The sequence below is a fragment of the Betta splendens genome, chromosome 13 (genome assembly GCF_900634795.4).
Source record: "Betta splendens chromosome 13, fBetSpl5.4, whole genome shotgun sequence".
Lineage (NCBI taxonomy): Eukaryota > Metazoa > Chordata > Actinopteri > Anabantiformes > Osphronemidae > Betta > Betta splendens.
Genome location: NC_040893.2, coordinates 5,601,911 through 5,622,484, shown reverse-complemented (window position 1 = coordinate 5,622,484; position 20,574 = coordinate 5,601,911). Strand labels below are relative to the sequence as shown.

Below are 20,574 nucleotides of genomic sequence, written 5' to 3'. Positions count from 1 at the left end.
AGGCAAATAACCTGGGAGAGGATGAGATCTGTCACTCTATGACCTTTGCGCTTTTGTTGAAATTCCCTCTGGCATGCTGGGAAACAAACAAATGAGCAGCCATGTGCATACACCTGAGGGAATGAAAAGTGCAGCTAATCCACTGTTCAAACACACAACTGCCTTTGGATTCTTCAGTAAAGTCAAATTGTTTTGTTCTGTATTTTCACTTGACATAATCAACATACTTATAATTTAATGGATAGTAAACTTTGTTGTAGGCCGGAATATTGGGTATTGTCTCGATGTGTAAAAAATGATTCTCACAATAGATAGAATATGTGAAACATGAAGAAAAGATGACTAATATCTTAACTAATATTACTTACAAAGCTGAACATAACGTACCAATTTTAATTTGTTATGTCCATGTGTAGCACATGCTGGGCTTTGACTGTCTGGGGTTCATGTGCCACTGCTTGGCTGTGAGCAGGGTTTGGTGCCTTGACCTTTGGACACATCCAGGATGTTTGTTCCAGTCTGTATTCTGGACTCGCTGCCAGCACTATATATACAGGTAATGTGTGTTTTGTTGTTTTTACCGTCAGCAGCATTAAAACCTCAATGAGTGTTGAGCAGACATAGTAATGTAATTCACTCATCTCGTCTTCATTGAATATTAACCTATTCCTACTGTAGGTACAGTAAATATCCAGGACAAGAGGATATTTAGTAAAGAATAAACATTCTGTTCTACATAACCTTAGAACAGCACTAATCTCATCTCCATCTATAGCGCTGCAACAGTTACAATTTACATTGTCTACATTTGTTGATCCAGAAATGCATCATTTGGTTTGTACAGTGATGTTAATGAGGACCGGAGAAGCTTATGGTGTAATTTAATAGTAAAATGATGTCTAAACAATATGGATTTCATACGCTGCCCTTCAGTGGACGAGAACGCGAAGACGTATGAAGATGAGTGATTTGCACACCAGGTTTCACTCCTCTCACTGTTACCACCCCACCTACACTACATGGTTATGTAATTCAGTACCAAGCATTACCTAACACCACACAACTTGCCAGATGGGGCTCCTCGGGCTGCTCAACCGGTCACACGGGGGCTCCGCGCGCGCCGTCCGCCTCACCTCCTGCTCGGGTCCTTCCCTTTGAAAAGGTCTGGCAACCCCCGGGGGCTAAAGCATTCGAGGCGCGGGCGCGGGGCCAGTTTTGCGCGCTCCCGGTGCCGAGTGCGGCTCCACGGCAGTCGGCGAGCGAGGCGGGCTGCGGGCGGGCGGGCGCGCAGGCAGCTGTGGCTCCACGGGATGACTCCCACGCCGCCGCGGCGATGTCGCAGCCGAACGCAGCTCCGAGCCCGCTGACGTCCACCTCGGATGACGAGCGGAGGGCTTCTGCACTGCGATGCTGACATGTTTCCTCGTCGGGGAGAAGAATCTCGGCGCTGTGCGGCATAGAGGAGGCAGCGGCGTGGAGCGACGTGCACGCGCACAGGTACCGTCCCTAACTATCCCCGAGCGTCGGGCACAACCTGCGCCCTGAAGGTGTGATCGCAGCGGGTTTTCCGGGCTTTTTCTTTAGCTGGCTACGGACGAAGCACCGCGCGCGTGGGTGCGCGCGCGCGCGTGTTTATGGCCGCATGCAGCTGACCCCGCTGTTCGGCCTGTGAAGCCCAACAGGTCAAAGTCCATCCACGGTAAAGTTTACAAACTGGATCCGGTTCAGTTTATGGCCGGCGCAGAGGACGGGCGATCACGTGCTCCGAGGCAGATCTGAGTTTGTGTCCAGAGGATCGTGCTGCTGTTTTTCCTAGGATGCACAGTAATGTCGTGGGTGTGCACATACCCGAGTGGTCTAATGCAATATAGGGAAACAGGCCTGCAACAAGTGCAACAGCATCAGCATATTGTGTTATTGTGAACGTGTGCAGGAAGTCAGACGTACAGTGTGTCTGTGGTTGTAACGGCCTCTGTACTTGTCTGCATTGGAAGGTGGGAAGACAAAATAATATGGACAAGGACTTGGTTGGTTAGTTAATTAATTGATATTATTAATGTAAAATAATAATAATAATCAGAGCCTGATAACAATTAATACTGTAGTATTTGTACAAACATATATATTTATTTTTGTTGCATGAAAAACATACTACAGTCCATCGGTTGCAACTTCACACATGTACAGTAAATGTCTGCTCATCTTCATAGTATGCAATCTACTACATCTAATCTGTGAGACAAGTCCGTTTCAGCTTTAGCTCAACATTATTTCATACACCAGAATAATAATAGTTATACATGTAGTCATGTACGTGAGTCAGAAGATGAATCACCAAAGCACCTTCTGCTCCAGCTCTGCAGGTGAATTAGGAATCCTGTCATCAACACACTGTATAGCGAGCATCTGGACAAACCCGTGCCTCCATGTCATGTTTGTTATGATGTAATGCAGCCCGGTAACACAATGCGAGCCCGGCCTCATAAATGATTAGCGCACGGTCGAGTCCACACCCGTCTGCAGCCGAACACCAGCACACAAAGGTGGTAATTATGGCACAGGTGATGTATTAGATTGCCTGGGTTTTCACAGGCCGACGTGTAGGAGGTTCTGTGCGAGGGCGGTACAGTAGCATCAGCAGCAGCACAAAAATATTCTTAAACAATGGCCACGGTGCAGATCCCACTTGTTGTTTGCCCCCGCATTAGCCCGTGTGCAGAGGTGCACACAGCGAGGGCTGCAGGCCGCAGCCCAGGACGACTCCGGCACTGATGTTCGGCTTGTGATTAAAGATTTGGGCGCTTGTTGTTTACGGCCTTATCTCCCTGCCCTCGCTTCACCCCGCTCTCTGCCCCTCATGCGGATCACTATAACTCAAAGATCGAGCGGTGCGAGATGGAATAAAGTTAATCTCACTGTGGTAGATTTCAAGCAGATTAAAGGCTCATGCGCCCCCAGCCCCCATCTCCTCCTTCCCTAAGGAACGAAGCCGCGCCGCGGCTCTGATAAAGATGGCGGACCTATAAAAAATGCCGGGGTCGCTCGGACAGCGGCGGCGACATCGCCGATCGGAGTCAGGGTTCCTCTGAGGTTTCTGGAGGAGCATCAAGTCGTGATGGACAGGATGGCGGTTGCCATGGCAACCAGGGCCCTTTCTCCACTTCTTTGCTGGCTGCTGTTTACTGCGCGCTAGCGCTCAGAGCGAGAGCATGAAACCAACTTTGTCCTCGCTGGCAACGTTGGCCTGTCACTCTTATTGAGCTGCTGTTGTCAGTGTGTTTACACGCGCCACCTCCAAAATATTATTAATGACAACTTTTCTGCCGGTTACAGCTCAGCGGAGTGTTTCAGCGTCTTTCAGCTCGACAGTTTGTGTTTTCCTCTCACAACCTTTCAGTTGTGGCTCCGTCCACTCGCTGTGCTACCTGACTAGCAACGAGCGGCGAACGTAGCAACCGGCTGATGAACGGGACCAGATGGAGAGCCGGGTTGGTCCAATCACAGCCTTGCTGCGTATCTGCTAACATGCGTCTTGTTTAGTTTAGTTCAGGTCGTAGCTTCATACTCATGCTCACATGCAGACACATGCATAAATGCATATACATAACATAAATGTTTTGCGTGTCCGCCTTCATTTACAGTAAAGTATCTGTACTTCACAGGTTTTGTAGCTACATTTACACAGGATGTCATTTTTCCATGCCAGCACACTTAATGCTGCTGTTTCATAAGCAGCGCTTTGTTCTGTGGAGGCCGCCCTATTTTTCACGTCCATCTTTCTATGCTGCTCCACTCACACATATAGAACGCTGCATATTTCTGCACTTACAATGCTCAATGCTTTGGATGCGACTGACAGAGGGCTCGTGGAAGCGCGAGTGCAGCTTCGTCCGGTGGCGCTTCCGGCATCGAGCTGCAGCCTGATCGGATCTGACACTGTTCTATTTCTCCGGCCCGTGACGCTGCACGGGTGCAGGCGGGCGCCGGCGGAGGCCTCGCCTCCGCCCGCCACGGTCGGACACGGAGCGCCGTCGCTTCTTTAGCTCCTGCAGTTGTGACAGTCGTGTCTTTTTATAGCCCAGGCTATTTGGAGCTCCTCTAAAATAGTCTACTTTTCATGTATTGTGGTGCTGGTTGATACTGAGCGGCGCTCGCTGTACAGTGAGACCCGTGCGTTGCCCGCGGTGGTGCTCAGCTTCTTCCTCCACAAGGCTTTTCACACAGGAACAAAACGCCCGCCAGCCTCCTCTGCAGTGTGAAGTACAGCGTGTTCCTATAGCACACTCTGTCTGACGTGGTACAATCAGCAAGGTCGGCCTCTGTGCTGTGGATCATGCTACAATTTTCCTTTTCATGGAAACTATGCAGGCATTAGAAATATGTGTCCTGGCCTGACATTCTGTAGATAAGGTCATAATCATCACCAGATTAACCTACGAACGGTAGTGTAGGGAGATACAGTCTTCGTTCTTCAAAACTCATTAGAAAGTTTCCAAAACTATTCACCCCGAGCGCCCGCTCCGAGTGGAGATCCAGTAGGACAGATGCGGATAGTGGAGCACCATCAGGCTTGTGTTCCCCTCTGTCGGGCTCACATTCTGCTGAGTCAGGAGGCTTTGTGGAAGTCAGTCAACAGCAACTCGGTGAGACCCCGGGGCCGGAGGGGCCGGTTGGAAACCGCTAGAATAAACTGTGAAGAGTCTAGGCTCACCTTATTAGGTCATTCATTCTGTTGTACCTGCCACCTTCTGACTCCAGTGATGATGTCCCCTCTCTGGCCACGCCCCATTAAAATAGATGATTTTTTTTGTAGCGATTTCATGGACGTTAGTCTTTTATTATGTAAATATACTTACTCCAACATGAATATTAACACTTGCTCCACATACTGTATGTACTGTATGAGCAGGTACAGATGAAGGATGGTTTATAAGCAGAGCTGGACATACAGTACAACTGACAGAAAGGCCTGTATTCATTGTCAGTGAATTTACAAATGAGGGAATATAGTTCAGCCGTTCCCAAAAGTGTTAAAAAGGAAAAATATTCAGGGGTGCAGGGGTGTTATAAAATAATATTTCCACACACGCATGCCATCCAGGGACGTGTTCTGAATCTGCGGTGACAGTCTTGACATTTCCTTGAGGAGCAGATAAATGCAGCGCGTTCTCCTGCTGAAACCCGTCAGGGCTGCGTGTGCTCAAAACGAGCTCCTAATCTTATGAACCTATCCGTCCCTGGTGCTTTCTCCTGGGAAGCAGCGTCGCATGATGTCATCACACATTACAGTCTGGGCTGTGTGCGACCGTAGCCTTGAGAGCCGCGCGCCGCGGACTCCGAGGGGTTAACGTCTGGCAGCTCCATCGCATCGAACTCTTCTTCCCGTCTTCTACTCTCATACCCACCCACTGTCCTGCCCTCGCTCACAGAGCCTCTTCCCTCCCACTCACGTTTCTCTACAGCGGACTGTTGCAGCACGGCAGCATCATGGAGGCTGGATGTGTGGTTGCCGCGGTGATTGAAAACGCTGCCTCAGGACCCCGGGGAGAACCAGGAAGTAGTGACGTCCTTGAAGGGTGAGTTAGTCTCTTTCTCCTTGCTTCACGTCAGCTGGTCTGGATTATGCAAAGCCATATGGGTGTGCATGAGAAGCGGGAGCATTAGGAGTCTGCACTGTCATTTACATGTGTGTTTGCATGTAAATGGACTCAGCTCAGTAGAATAGCAGCAGTGCAGAGCTGAGGCTAAAGCATGTGCCTGTTGGAGGCATTTAAATCTCCATCTACTCTGGATCTGGATGATCTGACATTCTTCCTCTGTGAGTTGTTACACGAGGGTCCCATAAATCAACCTGATTAGTGTCCTGGTCTCATCACGCTGAGCCTCTGTCTCCCCTCCCTTTGTTGCTCATAGAAGTTGGATTGAAAGGACCTCACCCTCCACTCCCAAATTCATTGAGTCACATTGCAAGGGAAGGTTTCGTGAACTCCCTTTTGTGCTGATCGCCTTTGTGTCTTAATACGTGTTTGAATACACACGCTTTGCTTTTCTAGCACATCTTTGCCTGACGTTTCAGATTCAAGCAGTGAGTTTTACTTTGAGTCCTAATACAGCAGGTTTCCTGGGCCACGTTGGCACAATGTCATGATTTGAGCCCAAGCCACATATAGTGAAATCACCCCCTCACTTGCTCCCTCTGGTGCTCTGTTAAGAAAATACAGCAGCTTGGAAGAGGCCTTCAATAAGTGGACAGTCATGTGGACGTACGCCGCCGTTGTGTTTCTGTAACTCCAGGCCTGTGTGTTTCTGCAGAGATGTGCTACTGTTTACTGACCTGGACAAAGATGATGCTTTACCTCAAGAAACCAACAGTAATCCTCCATTAGAGATACAGCCAGAGGAGACATCCACTGCCATGGTACAGTATATACACCCCCACCCCCTTCACAACATCTTTACTTCTGTGAAGTAACAATCTGTTTTTAATCTGAGTAAGACAGAGGAAGACATTTAGCTTTTAATTATTATTTTTATTATTAATTTACTTTTTATTATCATTTCATGTCATTATTACATGTTTTCTTTTTTAATTTCTCAGTTAGGTAGCTCTCTAACTTGTAGCTACAACAACTAGACTAACTGAACAAACATTCACCCAACAAGAAAACAAAAATAAATCACATGAATGTGTGTCATGATACCAAAGCATCAGATTCAGCTACAATGTAAGAGGCTAAAACATGATATGACAACCTTGTGATACATTGAGACACATTTAATCTATTGCTCTTTTTTTTTGAAAGCTATGTGATTGGCTGAGCACCCACAAGCCTCGCCCAGGACTTAAAATGAAAATTTAGGTGAAACCAAGTTAAAAATCCAAACCGTGATGCTGCGGAAAGTTATTAAAAACTTTAGCAAAATGAAATGAAAATCTGCAATGCTGTTTGAAAAACACATTTAATGCTTCAAGAACCATATTTGTAACACTGAGAAGCATAGAGGATGGTTTCTGACTTCTCATTTGAAGTTTAAATTTTAAATTCTCATTTTTAAAAATAGGTAACTCATATTTTTCAGTTTAAAAATTTAATTTTTCAGTCTTCTTATTCTGCATTGTGCCTTTCACTATTGCATTAGAAAAGCCTTCAAATAACATACAATAGTGTTGGCGTAAAAGAACGTTTACCATTAGCACAGATAGCATGATATAAATCTGTCCATCACTGATCCTGTGACTGAGTCTTATGTGATTTCTCCACCTGTCAGGTGAGGAGTGATGTTGCAGAGCACTCAGCTGACCCACTCCTGCGCTCTTGCGTCAGCACAGCCAGCATGAAGGTCAAGAACATGAAGAAGTAGGTGCTTCCTGTGACACTTTTGCTGCTATTATAGGCTGTAAACCAGGGCTCCTATCCAGGCCAGTGAAAAGAGGCCCTTCTATAAAAGCGATGGGCACCGCACAGACAGACGGATCGCTGCTGCGTCTCTAACCTTGCCCTCACGCACAGGCGCTCCCTCTCTGCCCTCGCTTCTCTCCATCACCTCAGTGCGTTGAATACTGATGACTCTTGTGCTGTATTCTTTTAGGCTGACGTTCCCCAGGGGTCACTTCCCCAGGTTGGCAGAGTGTGCTCATTTCCACTATGAGACTGTGGACTTTGGCAGTGTTCAGGTGAGTTACAGCTGAGCTACTGTCTTTAGTAAATGGGCCTTTGGTCCAAGTCCAGAGACCATTCTGGCTCCACAAATGCATCTTTATTAAATACAACATGGCAGTTTGATCAATATCTTTCTTTGTTTCTTTTTGGCAGTTCCGCCTCCATTTATGCATTGTCTTTAGCACTTTACATATTTATCCAACCATAAATACCCGACCTGCATAAATCAGTGCTCTTAGCATTTATCAGTCCCGTTCACACTGATCACATAATCTGATCATGTTGATCACATATTGACAGTATGTGACAGGTGAGTGGATGCAGAAACTGAAGGAGGCCTGTGTGCAGACAATAATGGTCAGACTGGTTACTGTTGAATGTCGGGAGACAAAGCTAATAGTAATTAGTCTACCAGTCTGGTCCAGAATAATTATTCTCAAAGCTACTAAATTAAATGAACTTTTTAACATTACATTATGTGGTAATTTTGTTGTTGGAAATAATCTATAGACATAATCTGAAGAAATGTTGCATGTTTATTCTATATAAAGATCCTGTAGCTGTATGAGGTGTTATAAGGGTTCTGTCTGAACATGTGATGTAGGATACAGACATGTTTACAGTATGTCCTGTTTGACATTAACCGCTGTGATAATGACAAGCAGCGACGTGACAGTGAAGTCAGTGGCTGCTCAGTCACACGTGCACATGGGCGTTAGCTTGTGGCTGACCTTGGTGCTAGTTGTGCTTCCCGTCCAGCAGAGGGCAGCAGTCGCCCCTCCACGCTCGCGCCGCCGCTGTAGCCGAGCACAAAGGAGCGCATGAGCAGCGGACGCGCTCGCAAGGGGTGAATCCCAGCGTGCAGGGATAATGGATTAGAGTGCAGCAGACTGGATGCTCTCGGTGTTTGGGCTAAATGTCCCGCTGTGTCTGTGGAGTGCAGAGAAGTGAAGCAAACAGCTGTAGTGACCTTGAAAGGCCGCACAGGGAGAAAACAGCCTCCAAACCAGAAACATACATTTTTATTACTGCACTTATTTTTGCCATATAAGTGTTCTCCTGTGATATCTGCCATGGTGTATTTGATTGTCTCTACAGTACATACACACACACACACACACACACACACTGTGGCTGCTGGGAGGGAGGATACTGATGAGGTCTCATGTATCCTCATCACAAAATAGCACAAGGACAGCGGACTCTGTCTGCAGCCTGCCTGACTGATCCCGCCTCAGATTCGCTCCAGTCTCACCCTGGGGGTGAAATGAATAAGAATGCTTCTGAAATGAACAAGGGTCCTCTATCTGTGTTGTGCAGCTTTGCCCCTGCATGACGGATGAGCCTGTGCATCTGTGTGTGTGCCAGTTGAGCCCATTTGCTGCCGAACCCTCTTTGTCACCAGAGAAAGGAGTTAAAAGAGAGAAAGGGAGGGAGATAGGGCAAGATGGAGGGGGGGGGGGGAGGGATGCAGGGCACCGGAGAGGGAGGAGGGGGAGGAGATCGCAGGAGGGAAGCAGGAAGGGGGATCAGACGCACGGCAGGAAGCGTCCTCTTCTCATACGTGCTGGTTTGAAAAGAGCAGCGAGCCGGTGGCGGTCCAACGCCGGGTGGACGCGCGTTTTACGCAAGGCGGCGGTGGACGTCACGCGGGAGCGACGAGGGGGCAGAGGCTTCAGAGCGAGGAGCTGACTGGGCTCCAGGAGTGCGGCTGCACACAAAGGCAGGGCTAGTTCCTTCAGTGGAAGGCGGAGATGCCTTAATGGCAGGTAACATGCGCGTGACTGTGTGTCGGTGGGAGACTGTGGTGCAGTAACGCGGGAGATGCATGCGTTAGTGGAGACGAGTGGAGCGGCACGTGTTTGAGATTTGAGGGTTGTGGCGGAAGGAGGATTCTAGTGTCTTTCAATCGTTAACTTCCATATTCTCAACCAGTTAATATTGTGTTTCATTTAAACACTTTCTGCTTATCTTTAATCCCGCCTCCCAGCATCCCTTTGGCCTCCTGTCCCCCCCCCCACTACAACATTTATCCCTTTGGCTCGGACTCATATTCCCAACAAATCCTTCTATCGTGACTTATTCAACAGCCCTTCATCCGCTGCATCCTTTGTCAGCCTGGTTTGGTGCACAACTGGTGAGCGGAGTAACTAGGTCGCTGTGTGTTGTGTAACAGCGTATCTGGATGAGCTGCAAACAGTTATAAATAACCAGAAGTTCCCTCGGCTTCCGGGCCTTTTGAAGTCTCTTATACGGCGGCGTCTTCCAGTGCGTTCACGAGGCTTTGATCTACAAAGTTTGGGGTCATATGGAATATTGGAGAAATCTGACAAGTCGACACCCCCTTCCTCTGCTTAGATATTAGCAGCTTATGTATTATACATATTTCCAACTGCACAATTCACGGTGAAGCATATGAATCACTTGTAAGCCAGGGAAATGTATTATTTGTATTATTTTTCAGAAATCTAGAAATTTGAAAAAAACAACCTGTTAATTCCTATTATTCTTCAGGTGATTTGTGGTGTAAGAGTTGAATTCCGCCCTTCTCTTCGTAAATCTCCTGTGGAAGCGTTGGAAGCATGTGACCTGCCAAAACCAATCTAACGTTATATTCTACTCCGTCTTGTTCCTCTCTTAGCTGGCATTCGTAGAGGGGCAGAATGATGGGCTGAAGGCTGGACTGGACTCCAAAGAGCTGGTCTTCCTGGTCCAGATCACTTGCCAGGTACCATAGTTGCTGTCATGATATCACACGGTGCTGTTTGTTTCCACTCGGCTCTGATGAACCTTTTTTTTTTCCTGTCAGGGTCGAAACTGGCTGGTGAAGAGGTCCTATGAAGACTTCCGTGTGCTGGACAAACACCTACATTTATGCATCTATGACCGTCGGTTCTCCCAGCTCACGGAGCTGCCGCGGCATGACTTGATAAAAGACAATGTTGAGGTAAACTACAAATGCTGCCATGACATACATTTTTTACAGTGTTTTAGCTTTCTCTAAATGTTGGTTTCTTCCAGTCAGTAACCACCATGTTGGCCACCTACCTGTCCCGCTTCTCGGCCATCGCTGACAACAAGATCAACTGTGGTCCAGTACTGACATGGATGGAGGTATCACATCTTATTAATGCTACTGATTCTGGTTTTACTGCCACAATAAGCATTGGAATCTAATTAGCGCTATCATTGGTGTGAGGACCAGACCCCTGTGCTCCTGCCTGCCATCGATCCTGCTGCTTAGGGAGTATCTCTACTCTCTACTACTGTACATATACACTATATGAGTCTGGGTCTTATGGTCTGATGTGATGTGGTTGCTTTGCTTAAAAGCTGGTAACAGCAGGATGCACAATATGTGATATATATGATATACATATGCTGTATGTCTATCTGGATAAAATGTGACTTGTAGACCTGTAGCATCTGTCCTTTAAAGTTCACCTACAGTAGTTTATAAGCTTGACTTATAACATTGACGTACCTCACATATAGTATCTGTTACACTAAGCGCTGCTGCAGTTGCTAAAGCTGCCTCTTTTCACTGAACGTGGCGTTACAAATGACACACGTACACCGTACTAATGCAGCTCCAAGATGTACAGCTGGGTTCTGTAGAGTCGAGCAGGGAGCCATAAACCGAGTCCCGCTGAGCTGAGCTGAGTCAATATCTGACTCTGAGGGATACTAACAGTCTATGGCGGACGCCTTTGTGTCCGACCTGACATGTCAGGATGGATCTCAGGTAACAAAGGCTGCACATATGTCGGTTTATAGGAGATTACTTTCATGTTACGTGTAATTTCAGATCGACAACAAGGGGAACCATCTTCTGGTGTCGGAAGAAGCCTCGATCAACGTCCCCGCCATCGCTGCTGCTCACGTCACCAAACGTTACACGGCCCAGGCCACGGACGAGTTGACCTTCGAGGTGGGGTCGCGTCAGAGACAGGCTGTTCGTGACCGGTTGCCCACTGGTTCTTTTGGCAGAAGACGGGACCTGAGTGTTTCTGTGTTTGTGATCCTAGGTGGGAGACATTGTGTCGGTGATAGACATGCCTCCCAGAGAAGACACGGGCTGGTGGCGAGGGAAGCACGGCTTCCAGGTAGAACACGTGAAGCAGCTTGTGATCGCTGAGTAACAGCCGGGAAGGATTCCACCATAGGAACACTAGGCCGTTTAAGTGCCTGAGGCAGCTCGTACCCCCTGCACCTTTACCCACCGCCCAAAAAGCTCCCACTGCTCCCGCCAGCTCACGCGTGTTTAATGAAGCGCGCCTCTTCTTCTCATGCCACCTGTCCTCTGCTCTCCGTCTGCTCGCAGGTCGGCTTCTTCCCCTGTGACTGCGTTGAGCTGATAAATGACAAGATCCCCCCCAGCGTTCAAAGCGCAGTGCCGAAGCCAGGTACCGCTCCGCTCGCTCGTTGCTTCGGGGCCTGTGCCAGCGTACGGGCTGCATGGGTTCGCCGAGTCACCCGTTGCCTGTGTGTCTCCCCCCGTATCAACCAGTGTGTAAGAAACACGGCAAGCTGGTGACGTTCCTGAGGTCCTTCATGAAGTCCCGGCCGCCGCCGCAGAGGCTGCGGCAGCGGGGCATCCTCAGGGAACGGGTGTTCGGCTGTGACCTGGGGGAACATCTGCACAACTCTGGACACGAGGGTAAGAAAGCGGGAACAATATTAGTAGTAGTAGAGTAGTGGTAGTAGAAGGAGGAGGAGGAGTTTTCTCCTATTAGTTTCAGTTTATTAGCACCTCCAGGGGGGATTTTGTAGCAAATCTACTGCCTGTACAGTGGATACGTGATGACTGTGCTCTGTGTTATGAGATGAGTTGGTGGTGTGAATAACTGCTCAGTGTCTGCCAGCACGGTGGGATTCTCCACAGACCCCAAGCTTGTAATGATGATGCAATGACACATATTGAAGTGAGCATTATTGCCTTTAATGCAAAAAGCTGAATAAAAGCAAAATCAAAAAGACCATTTACTAAAAACGAATTCACTCCTGACCTGTTATCACATACAGTCATTCTAACCATAGGGAGCCCTCACAGCATCCAGCCTAGTCTTTGTCGTGCACGACTACATTGGGACGTGATTGTCAGATGATTATTGAATGTAAACACTGAAAGGCAAGGATACACATCAACAAATCAATGGCATAGTTATTTTCTATGATTATCGACGTTTCATATCAACATCTGCAGCCCATCACAGCTTGCGTTTTGTCCTGGTCTCATGTCCCTCTGCTCTGTGTCATAGTCCCACAGGTTGTTAAGAGCTGTGCTGACTTCATAGAAAAGCACGGCGTGGTGGACGGAATCTACAGACTCTCCGGGATCTCCTCCAACATCCAGAAACTGAGGTGTGTAGTTAATTAAACCCAACACTAACTAGTGGCGTAGCTTAGTTTGTGCCTCAAGAGCTACTTGTGAAAGAAACTCTCACGGTCAGATTCATTGGGAGACGTAATGTGATGGGCTGTTGACAGTCAATTAAAACGACTTCTCTCAGATGAAAAACTGATGCCGTGTCACATTTAATTGTTCGGGGAGGAAAAGTCTTTGGTGACATGTTGATGTTTCTCCCAGTTTATTCTTGTTGGGGCTGTCAAAGAGCCGTCTTCACCGGCGCCTCGCTCCACTTCTAATTAAAGATGGGGAGTAGATGGAATTTGGCAGCCATATTAAACTTCAGACGATATTACAAAACTAAATCACTAATTCACCAAGCAACTTGTGTAGTTGAAAGTATCGTCTGATGTTGACCCGTTTCTGTGTTTCCTACTGACAGATGGGCAGTGGGCTGACTCCCACGCCGTTCTGTGTCTATTTTTTCTTCCTCTTTCTGTCTCCAGGCATGAATTTGACTCCGAGCAGATCCCAGATCTGAGCAGAGAGGTCTTCAGGCAGGATATCCACTCGGTGGGCTCCCTCTGTAAGCTCTACTTCAGAGAGCTGCCCAACCCTCTGCTCACCTACCAGCTCTACGACAGATTCTCAGTAAGCGTCAGAACGGGGGAACTGGGGCACAGACGTGGTCTGGCCATAGATATATGAAACAGGAAGTAGCCTATCAATAGGTTCAGACACTGTGAGAGGTGGAAGCCCCATGTGTTATCTTACTGAAAAGAGCGATAAAAGAACGGTGCTGCCTCAGACTGGGGTCGTTCCACGGAGCTGAGCTTTGCACGTTAAAGCCAAAAAGCAGATTAAAGTCATCCAACGCACTCGCCGCCTCAAGGATAAGTGAGGGACCGCCGGCCTCTCTGATGCGCACGGCGTTCTCTGTCTTCACAGGAGGCCGTGTCCGCAGCCACCGACGAGGAGAGGCTGGTCAAAATCCACAATGTCATCCAGCAGCTGCCGCCTCCTCACTACAGGTCAGGTTCAAGGCTCGTCTCTGCCCCCTGGTGGCCACGTGCGGAAGAGGATGTGCAATCTAAACTGCCTTTATTTCCCTCAGCACTTTCTATCAAAGATTTCTGAGCGTTTCTGTGCTTTCTGCAGGACTCTGGAGTTCCTCATGAGGCATCTCTCCCACCTGGCCACTTTCAGCTCCACCACTAACATGCACACGAAGAACCTGGCTATTGTCTGGGCCCCCAACCTCCTCAGGTGAGTGCAGCGGCGTGTGGCGGCACGCGGGGCTCTGCTGCCGCTGCTGTGCTCCGTGTCCCAGCCTTTCTGTGACAGCGAACTGGGACGCGTCTCAGTGGCCCCCCGAGCTGTGAAATAGATTGCGCTGTGCTTGAACTGGTTTTCAGGTCCAGGCAGATCGAGTCGGCCTGTTTCAGCGGCACGGCGGCGTTCATGGAGGTGCGCATCCAGTCAGTGGTGGTGGAGTTCATCCTTAATAACACGGAGGAACTCTTCAGTCCCAAACTTAACGCCATCATAAGGGAGAGCACTGGTAGGTCTCTCCTCCAAAATAAAAGCACCGCGACACAATGCTTTACTAATGAGAACACTTCAACTACACCGTAGGCACCAGCACCTTATCCAGACCCAAGTCCTTGCTGGTCTGCTCCCCATCCACTAAGTTATTGTCTCTGGAGGAGGCGCAGGCTCGCACTCAGGCACAGCTGGGGTCCCCGGCCACGACACCATGTCTGACCCACAGCGACTACATCGAAGTCGGAGAGGGACCCGGGGCCCTGCTTGGCAAGTTTCACACAGTCATCGAGCTCCCAATGGAAAGGTAGGAATACAGCCGCTAAAGGTGTGTATTGGCCCATGACGCTCCATAAGGTCGTTTAAGCTGAACAGACATCCTCACACGTTGCAGTCCTGACGCTTGCGTTTTGTCCCTGGTGTCGTTTAGTTGTGGCACATTAGGAGCTAAAGGTGGTTTGTGTCTGTGTCGCAGCTGCAAGCGGCCTCCTGCCAAGGCCAAGAAGTCCCCGGTGGGCAACTGGCTGTCCTTCTTCCACTTGGGGAAGTCCCACTCCGTGTCGAAGCGCAAGCTGAAGCGGCACCCGAGCGAGCCCAACGAGATAAAGAGCATCGCGCTGCCAGGTGAGGAAGCATTCCGTGCCTCTCGCTTTGACACTCTGACGAATTTGAACGCGTCGCTTCATTCAGCCGACTGGGCCGGTGCTGGGAAATTCAGTCTGAGGCGATCTCTCATTCGAGAAAAAAAATGATTTGCAGGCGGAAGAGGCGCTAGCGGCACGCTGCGCTCCACCAAAAGTGAAGAATCGCTCACGTCCCTGCACAATATTGAAGGTAACAACTGATGCAGGTTGACTGTTGAGTCTGTGTGGCAGCTGAAAGGCTAATTGTACGCGTTCTGTCAGTTCCAGGAGAACCTCCGAGCTACCAGCGCCTCCGGCCGCGTTCCACCAGCGAGGCCGTCTCCGGCCTCAGCAGGGACGGCCTGCACGGCGGGCGAGCGAGGCCGGGCCGCAGAAGCCCCCCGCTGGGCGAGAGCCGCGCCGGTGCCGAGCGGGTCCGCGTCGCCGCCTTCGTTTCCAACCCGCACCAGGAGGACGACCTGGACCTTTGTCCGCCGGCTGCGGGCATCTCTACTCTGGACTTCGACCCCATGTCTTTCCAGTGCAGCCCGGCCTCAGCGACACCCGGACCCCCGCGCGGCACAGACGGGGGCAGGCGGAGGAGGAGCGCGGGTTGTTCCAGTGAGTCGGAGCCGGTCAACGACAACGTCAGCTCGCGGTCCCCGGACACGAGCCCGGCTCCGGGCAGAGGCGGGACGAAGCTGGTCTCACCTAAACTCAGGAAGAAGTCCTTTAAGACCCAGGCGGATGTTCCCGGAGCGTCGGCCTCCTCCTCTCCACCGGTGGATGGAAAGGAGCCAAGAACACACTTTCAGCACTGCAGCCCACTCAGCACAGCGAGCCAGGCATCAGCCCTGACCGAGCTCAGTCAGCCCGCTCAGAACCTGCCTGATCCAGGTCAGTGCCACTGCTCCTTAAGCCACACGTAACAGCTACCATATATAGCTAGCACCTAAATAATCACACCTTGTGTAGTTTCTTATGAAAGCTGTCTTGTCTGTCCCATCACGTCTTACCATAGCTTTGTTTGTCCTGTCATACTGTAGCGTTGTTTGTCTTATCCCTCCCCAGGAACAGATAGACTTATGAGTTCAGTGTCTGTTCTCCCTCCTCACCCTCCCCTGACGAGTGCCGCGCGCAAGCTGGCCCTGGCTCTGGCTGAATCTGCGCAGAAGGCCGCCGGCGGCGCCCAGAGACGCCCCCACGGCCCGCCCCCCCCTCTGCAGGGTCCGGAGGCCCCCCGCGGCCAGGACCGGCCGCCCCGGCCCACCGTTCTGGACCTGGGTGCGTCCCAGGAGGCCTTCGAGCCCGACGCCTCCGCCCTGTCCCAGTGGCGCGGCCCCGCCCACTTCCTGCCGCCGCACCTCGACGGGCAGGAGGGCGCCTGCAATTTCACGCCCAACGTCAGCCCGCTCGGCTCGGGCAGCCTGGACGACGGCAGCGCCGAGCGGAGGGGGGGTCGAGGGGAGCGGCCGCGGAGGGACGGCGCAGGAGGCGAGCCCACCTACCAGAGCATCGGGGTCTCGACGCCCACTCCGCCCGTGGGCGCGGCGCGGAGCCCGTCCGCGTCGCCCGTCTACATGAATGCCGACTCCATCAACGTCTTCAACTTCCGAGCCGTTCTGGCCGAGACCTCCGTGCCGGCCTCCGTCGAGGAGGTGCTTCCGCGTCCCGCGCGCCGCCACTGCCCGGAGGTCGCGGTGGAGGACGTCTGCTCACGTCGCCGCCACCAGCATCGGCCGACCCACACGCACCACTGCCCCAGAGCGGACGCTCTGCTCCAGCACCCGTCCGGTCCACGGAGCCTGTACAGGCAGTCGTCCGAGACGCGCCGCAGCACGCTGGGCCTGAGGCACCCCCTGTCGCCCCAGTACCGCCGTTACCATAGAGACGAGCAGCCCGTCGGCAGCTGCCACCGAAAGCAGGGCCCGCGGCCCGAGGCCAGGGGGGCGGGGCATCCGGCCATCCGCAGGGCGCGCTCCTTCCACGCCCCTCACTTCAGCCACTACGAGCTGGCCGAGGCGGAGGTCCCGCCCCCCGGCGCCATGTTCTACATGGAGCAGGCGCCGAGCGAGGCGCCGCATCGGCCGCTGCTCCAGTTCCCCGTTCGCTTCGAGAGCTGCTACAGCCCGTACTCGGACGCGGGCGCGGCGGACGGCGCCCGCTGCTACGTGGAGCCCCCGCGCCGCGCCGCCGGCGGCGTCCGTCACAGCCAGTCGTACACCGTGCACTCCAGCGGCGGACAGGCCGATTACTGCAACTACTCGCCGCCTGTCAACAGGGAGCTGTACATACAAAGCAGGGACACCGTGGTCTACGAGGCCAGAGACGCGGGCGTTTTTGAAAGAGTCGTGTATCAGCCGATCCGGCAGGACCGACGCCAGAACGCCTGCCCCGTGGTTTCGCCCTACGCCGGCGCCGCCTCCCCGACCGACAGGGACACACTGGGCAGAGACATAATGCACATCCGGAGCAAGTCGGACCCCGGGAACGCCTGCCTGCTTTCCGCCGACGGGACCGAAAGCCAGGGTTCGGCCGCCGCCGCCGCCTCCCCGCCGTCCCTGAGGCCTCGGCTGGAGCCCGGGGACGTCCGGCAGCAGGGCGGAGCCTCCAGGCGCATTCAGATCAGAGACAGCTCCCCTCAGCAGCCTCCGCTCCGCAAAGTCCCCTCGCTTCCAGAGAGGGGCTGCCCCGACTTCAAGAGCGCCGAACGCAACGACAGGGGCCTCGCGCGGGGTCTGGACCCGGGGCGGGCGATGGCGGCCAGCGCAGTCAACAGCCTGTGCGGCGCCGCGAGGCCCAGCATCCTCAGGAGACCCGGGCGCTCGCAGAGCACCAGGGAGAACCGCCACTACTACCGTTACGACACCAAATCCCCCGCGGAGCCCGAACATCTGGGCTCTTTTTCCACTCAGCCCAACAGAAGGACTCAGAGCACCAAAGTCAGGCCCACACAATACGACCACATGGAGAGGTATTACGCCGCGCCGAGACTTAAATCCGCCAGATCCGCCAAAGCCGCGACAGGAAATTTGCCCGGCCAGGGCTGCGTGTCTCCGAGCGGCCACAGGCTGCTGGCCGAGGCTCTGGGCCGCCAGGCCTTTTATCATGCTGCTCTGACATCAGAGACCGGGGTCTACGAGTGAATCCAACCACACAGCTCTGCAGCCGGGCCAAAGGAGAACAGCACTTTATCCTCTGCCAGACCAACACACTCTTCCACTGAGGGTTTTTTTTTTCTACTTCCAGCGCTGCTACAACAGTGTGACATTAGTGTAGGAATCCGTACTGCCATCGCCGGCGGCTTTTGAGACATCGCAAAGGGAAAACAGAGCACTGTCTTGGATTTACAGTAGATACTTTGAAGGAGGGGAAATGTTGCGTTAGTCGAGGACAAACTAAAGTAACAGGGTTTATTAACAATAAAAGATCTTCATTGTAAATGTATTTGTACAAATAACACACTGCTAACATGTGTCCAATGTACTGTACATCCTGTTTTCTAGTTCAGTCTTCTCAGACTTCAAGCACTTTTGGGGATAACTGGATAAAACACATTGTCTTAACGTGCTGTACATGAAGCCTCTTGATATACAGTATATATTTTTCCTGTGAGCAACAGTTTGCTCTGAGTAATCGTGAAATCCTAAAGGCCCATTTCCGTCCAAAAGGTCGCAGTACTTTTCTTTCCTGGGAACTAGGATCCAGGGAGCTTCCCCTCAGAGGACCTGTGATTCGCTTTGGGTTTCCACCACAGCACAGGGAGATTTCAGCCGCTGTACGAAAAGCACATTAGTCTGATGCTTCTTACGTTCCCGGTTCCTAGTCACCAGGAAAGGTTCTGCCAGTGGAAATGGGCCTAATCAGCACTTTGGCGGGCGGGTCATGGACGTGAGAAGGTGACCTTCTAACGTCTGACGTTTTTACTCCATCACACGTTGTATAATGCGATCTTCAAATGCTGAGTGCTGTGGTTTCCATTCAGTAACGGCTGTACCATGGTAAAATACGCTACACAGTCAGCGCAGATCAGCTTCTCCAGTTTGTGACAAAGTGTTTTTTTTGTGGTTTTGTCACAAACTGACATATTTTCCTCTTTTAGGGAACCTTTAACAGTGAACTATGATCTCGTTTTATTCACAAAGATGCTATTTCAAATCCAAACATGTAGATGGAAATGTTCTGTTAAGACATGATAAATGCATTATTTTAGTGAGACTCTTAAAAATAAAGGTGTTATCGGTGATTGCAGTTTGTTGAACTTTTGTGTCACACCTCAATTGGAAAGGAGACGACTTATTGTTCTAAGTCTTTTAATTCTGCGTCACACCAATAAAGAGCTCAGATTCCAAGCACGAAAAGCCAGTCCACCTCTGTCCTGAACTCGCTCTGTTCTCAAACCTAGCTCTTGTTTGCTTACCCCCCAAATCATTCCTTTTCTATTCATTGAACTGCCTGAGAGGCTGTGATTGAAGCCATAAACGCAACCTGGGTAATGTGATTATATTTACGGCATCTGCTTGATTCTCCAAAGCCTTCTCATTTCCAACACCTATAATTTTATTCAGAGGCAGAAGGCAAAAATCCACATCATGCAAATATATGTAGTATTTTTATTATTTCTCATGCAGGATGTTGATGCATTGTCTCTTTGGATATTGGCTTAAATGTTATGGTGTTAAATGCATCTTTTTATTATCAGTTGCTAATGTATGCGAGGCCAAAACCGTTTTACCTCCTGATAAATAGGCTGCTGTTCTGCTTGCCCGCCACCAGATGGCACTGCAGCATCACACACCTGAAACATCTCCTACAGCAAGGTGTGGAAAAGCCCACATTTCCATCTGCCTCCAGACAAAACAACGCAGAGCAGCCCAGCTATTTTGTTTGCGCTGCTTTTGAACGGCGAGCACCGGCATTCGACGTGAAAACGCGGGGAATGTTGCAGATGCATCTCGGTCGTGACCTTACGCGCAGATGATTGGCTCCGAAGTGAATATGAAGCTTTTCCCCCCACGTAAGCCTGTTGCGCGTCGGAAGCCCATTCAGTCACAGTCTAAAGCGAGATGGGTGGCTGGAGGATAACCAGTAGGAATCGGCCAAGGTTGTTGGAAGTGCTTTCGGAATTGTTGCTTTGTGAGAAATTATTAAAGTGTCTCACCCCCACCCGGATCAAAACAGCCTCCCATTCACAGCCGACTGAAAGGCTCGGTCTGTGGCAGAAACCATTAAGAGCGCCCGCGGACTCAAAGCAATGTCTCCTGGCAGCTCTGCATTGCTCCTGAACCAGCGAGCCATTGTTTATTCATCGGCGCATTGGCATTCAAAGTGCATCCTCACTGTTCCCTCTCATAACCAACAAGTTGCAATTTTTATGCATGCGAAGGTTGAAGGCAAA

The 20,574-nt window shown here is 50.9% G+C and overlaps 1 protein-coding gene across 3 annotated transcripts; it reads left to right on the top strand.

Annotated features, from left to right (window-relative positions):
- Nucleotides 1-1,093: 1,093 nt before the first annotated feature.
- On the top strand, nucleotides 1,094-19,422 carry arhgap32a (Rho GTPase activating protein 32a). 3 transcript variants are annotated; one of them, XM_029172563.3, is made up of 22 exons: nucleotides 1,094-1,497; nucleotides 5,463-5,576; nucleotides 6,313-6,418; nucleotides 7,270-7,358; nucleotides 7,591-7,675; nucleotides 10,303-10,389; nucleotides 10,471-10,608; nucleotides 10,683-10,775; nucleotides 11,470-11,592; nucleotides 11,690-11,767; nucleotides 11,986-12,067; nucleotides 12,172-12,321; nucleotides 12,923-13,025; nucleotides 13,518-13,662; nucleotides 13,960-14,042; nucleotides 14,170-14,277; nucleotides 14,427-14,572; nucleotides 14,647-14,860; nucleotides 15,029-15,177; nucleotides 15,313-15,387; nucleotides 15,465-16,073; nucleotides 16,248-19,422. In XM_029172563.3, the coding sequence occupies exons 2-22, from the start codon at nucleotides 5,488-5,490 to the stop codon at nucleotides 18,320-18,322; spliced, it is 4,827 nt and encodes a 1,608-aa protein (XP_029028396.1). In that variant the 5' UTR covers nucleotides 1,094-1,497; nucleotides 5,463-5,487; the 3' UTR covers nucleotides 18,323-19,422. The 3 variants fall into 3 exon arrangements, with proteins under 3 accessions (XP_029028396.1, XP_029028395.1, XP_055370236.1); XM_029172562.3 differs by having other exon boundaries at nucleotides 15,459-16,073; XM_055514261.1 differs by lacking the exons at nucleotides 1,094-1,497; nucleotides 5,463-5,576; nucleotides 6,313-6,418; nucleotides 7,270-7,358; nucleotides 7,591-7,675 and adding an exon at nucleotides 9,230-9,430 and having other exon boundaries at nucleotides 15,459-16,073.
- Nucleotides 19,423-20,574: the final 1,152 nt, after the last annotated feature.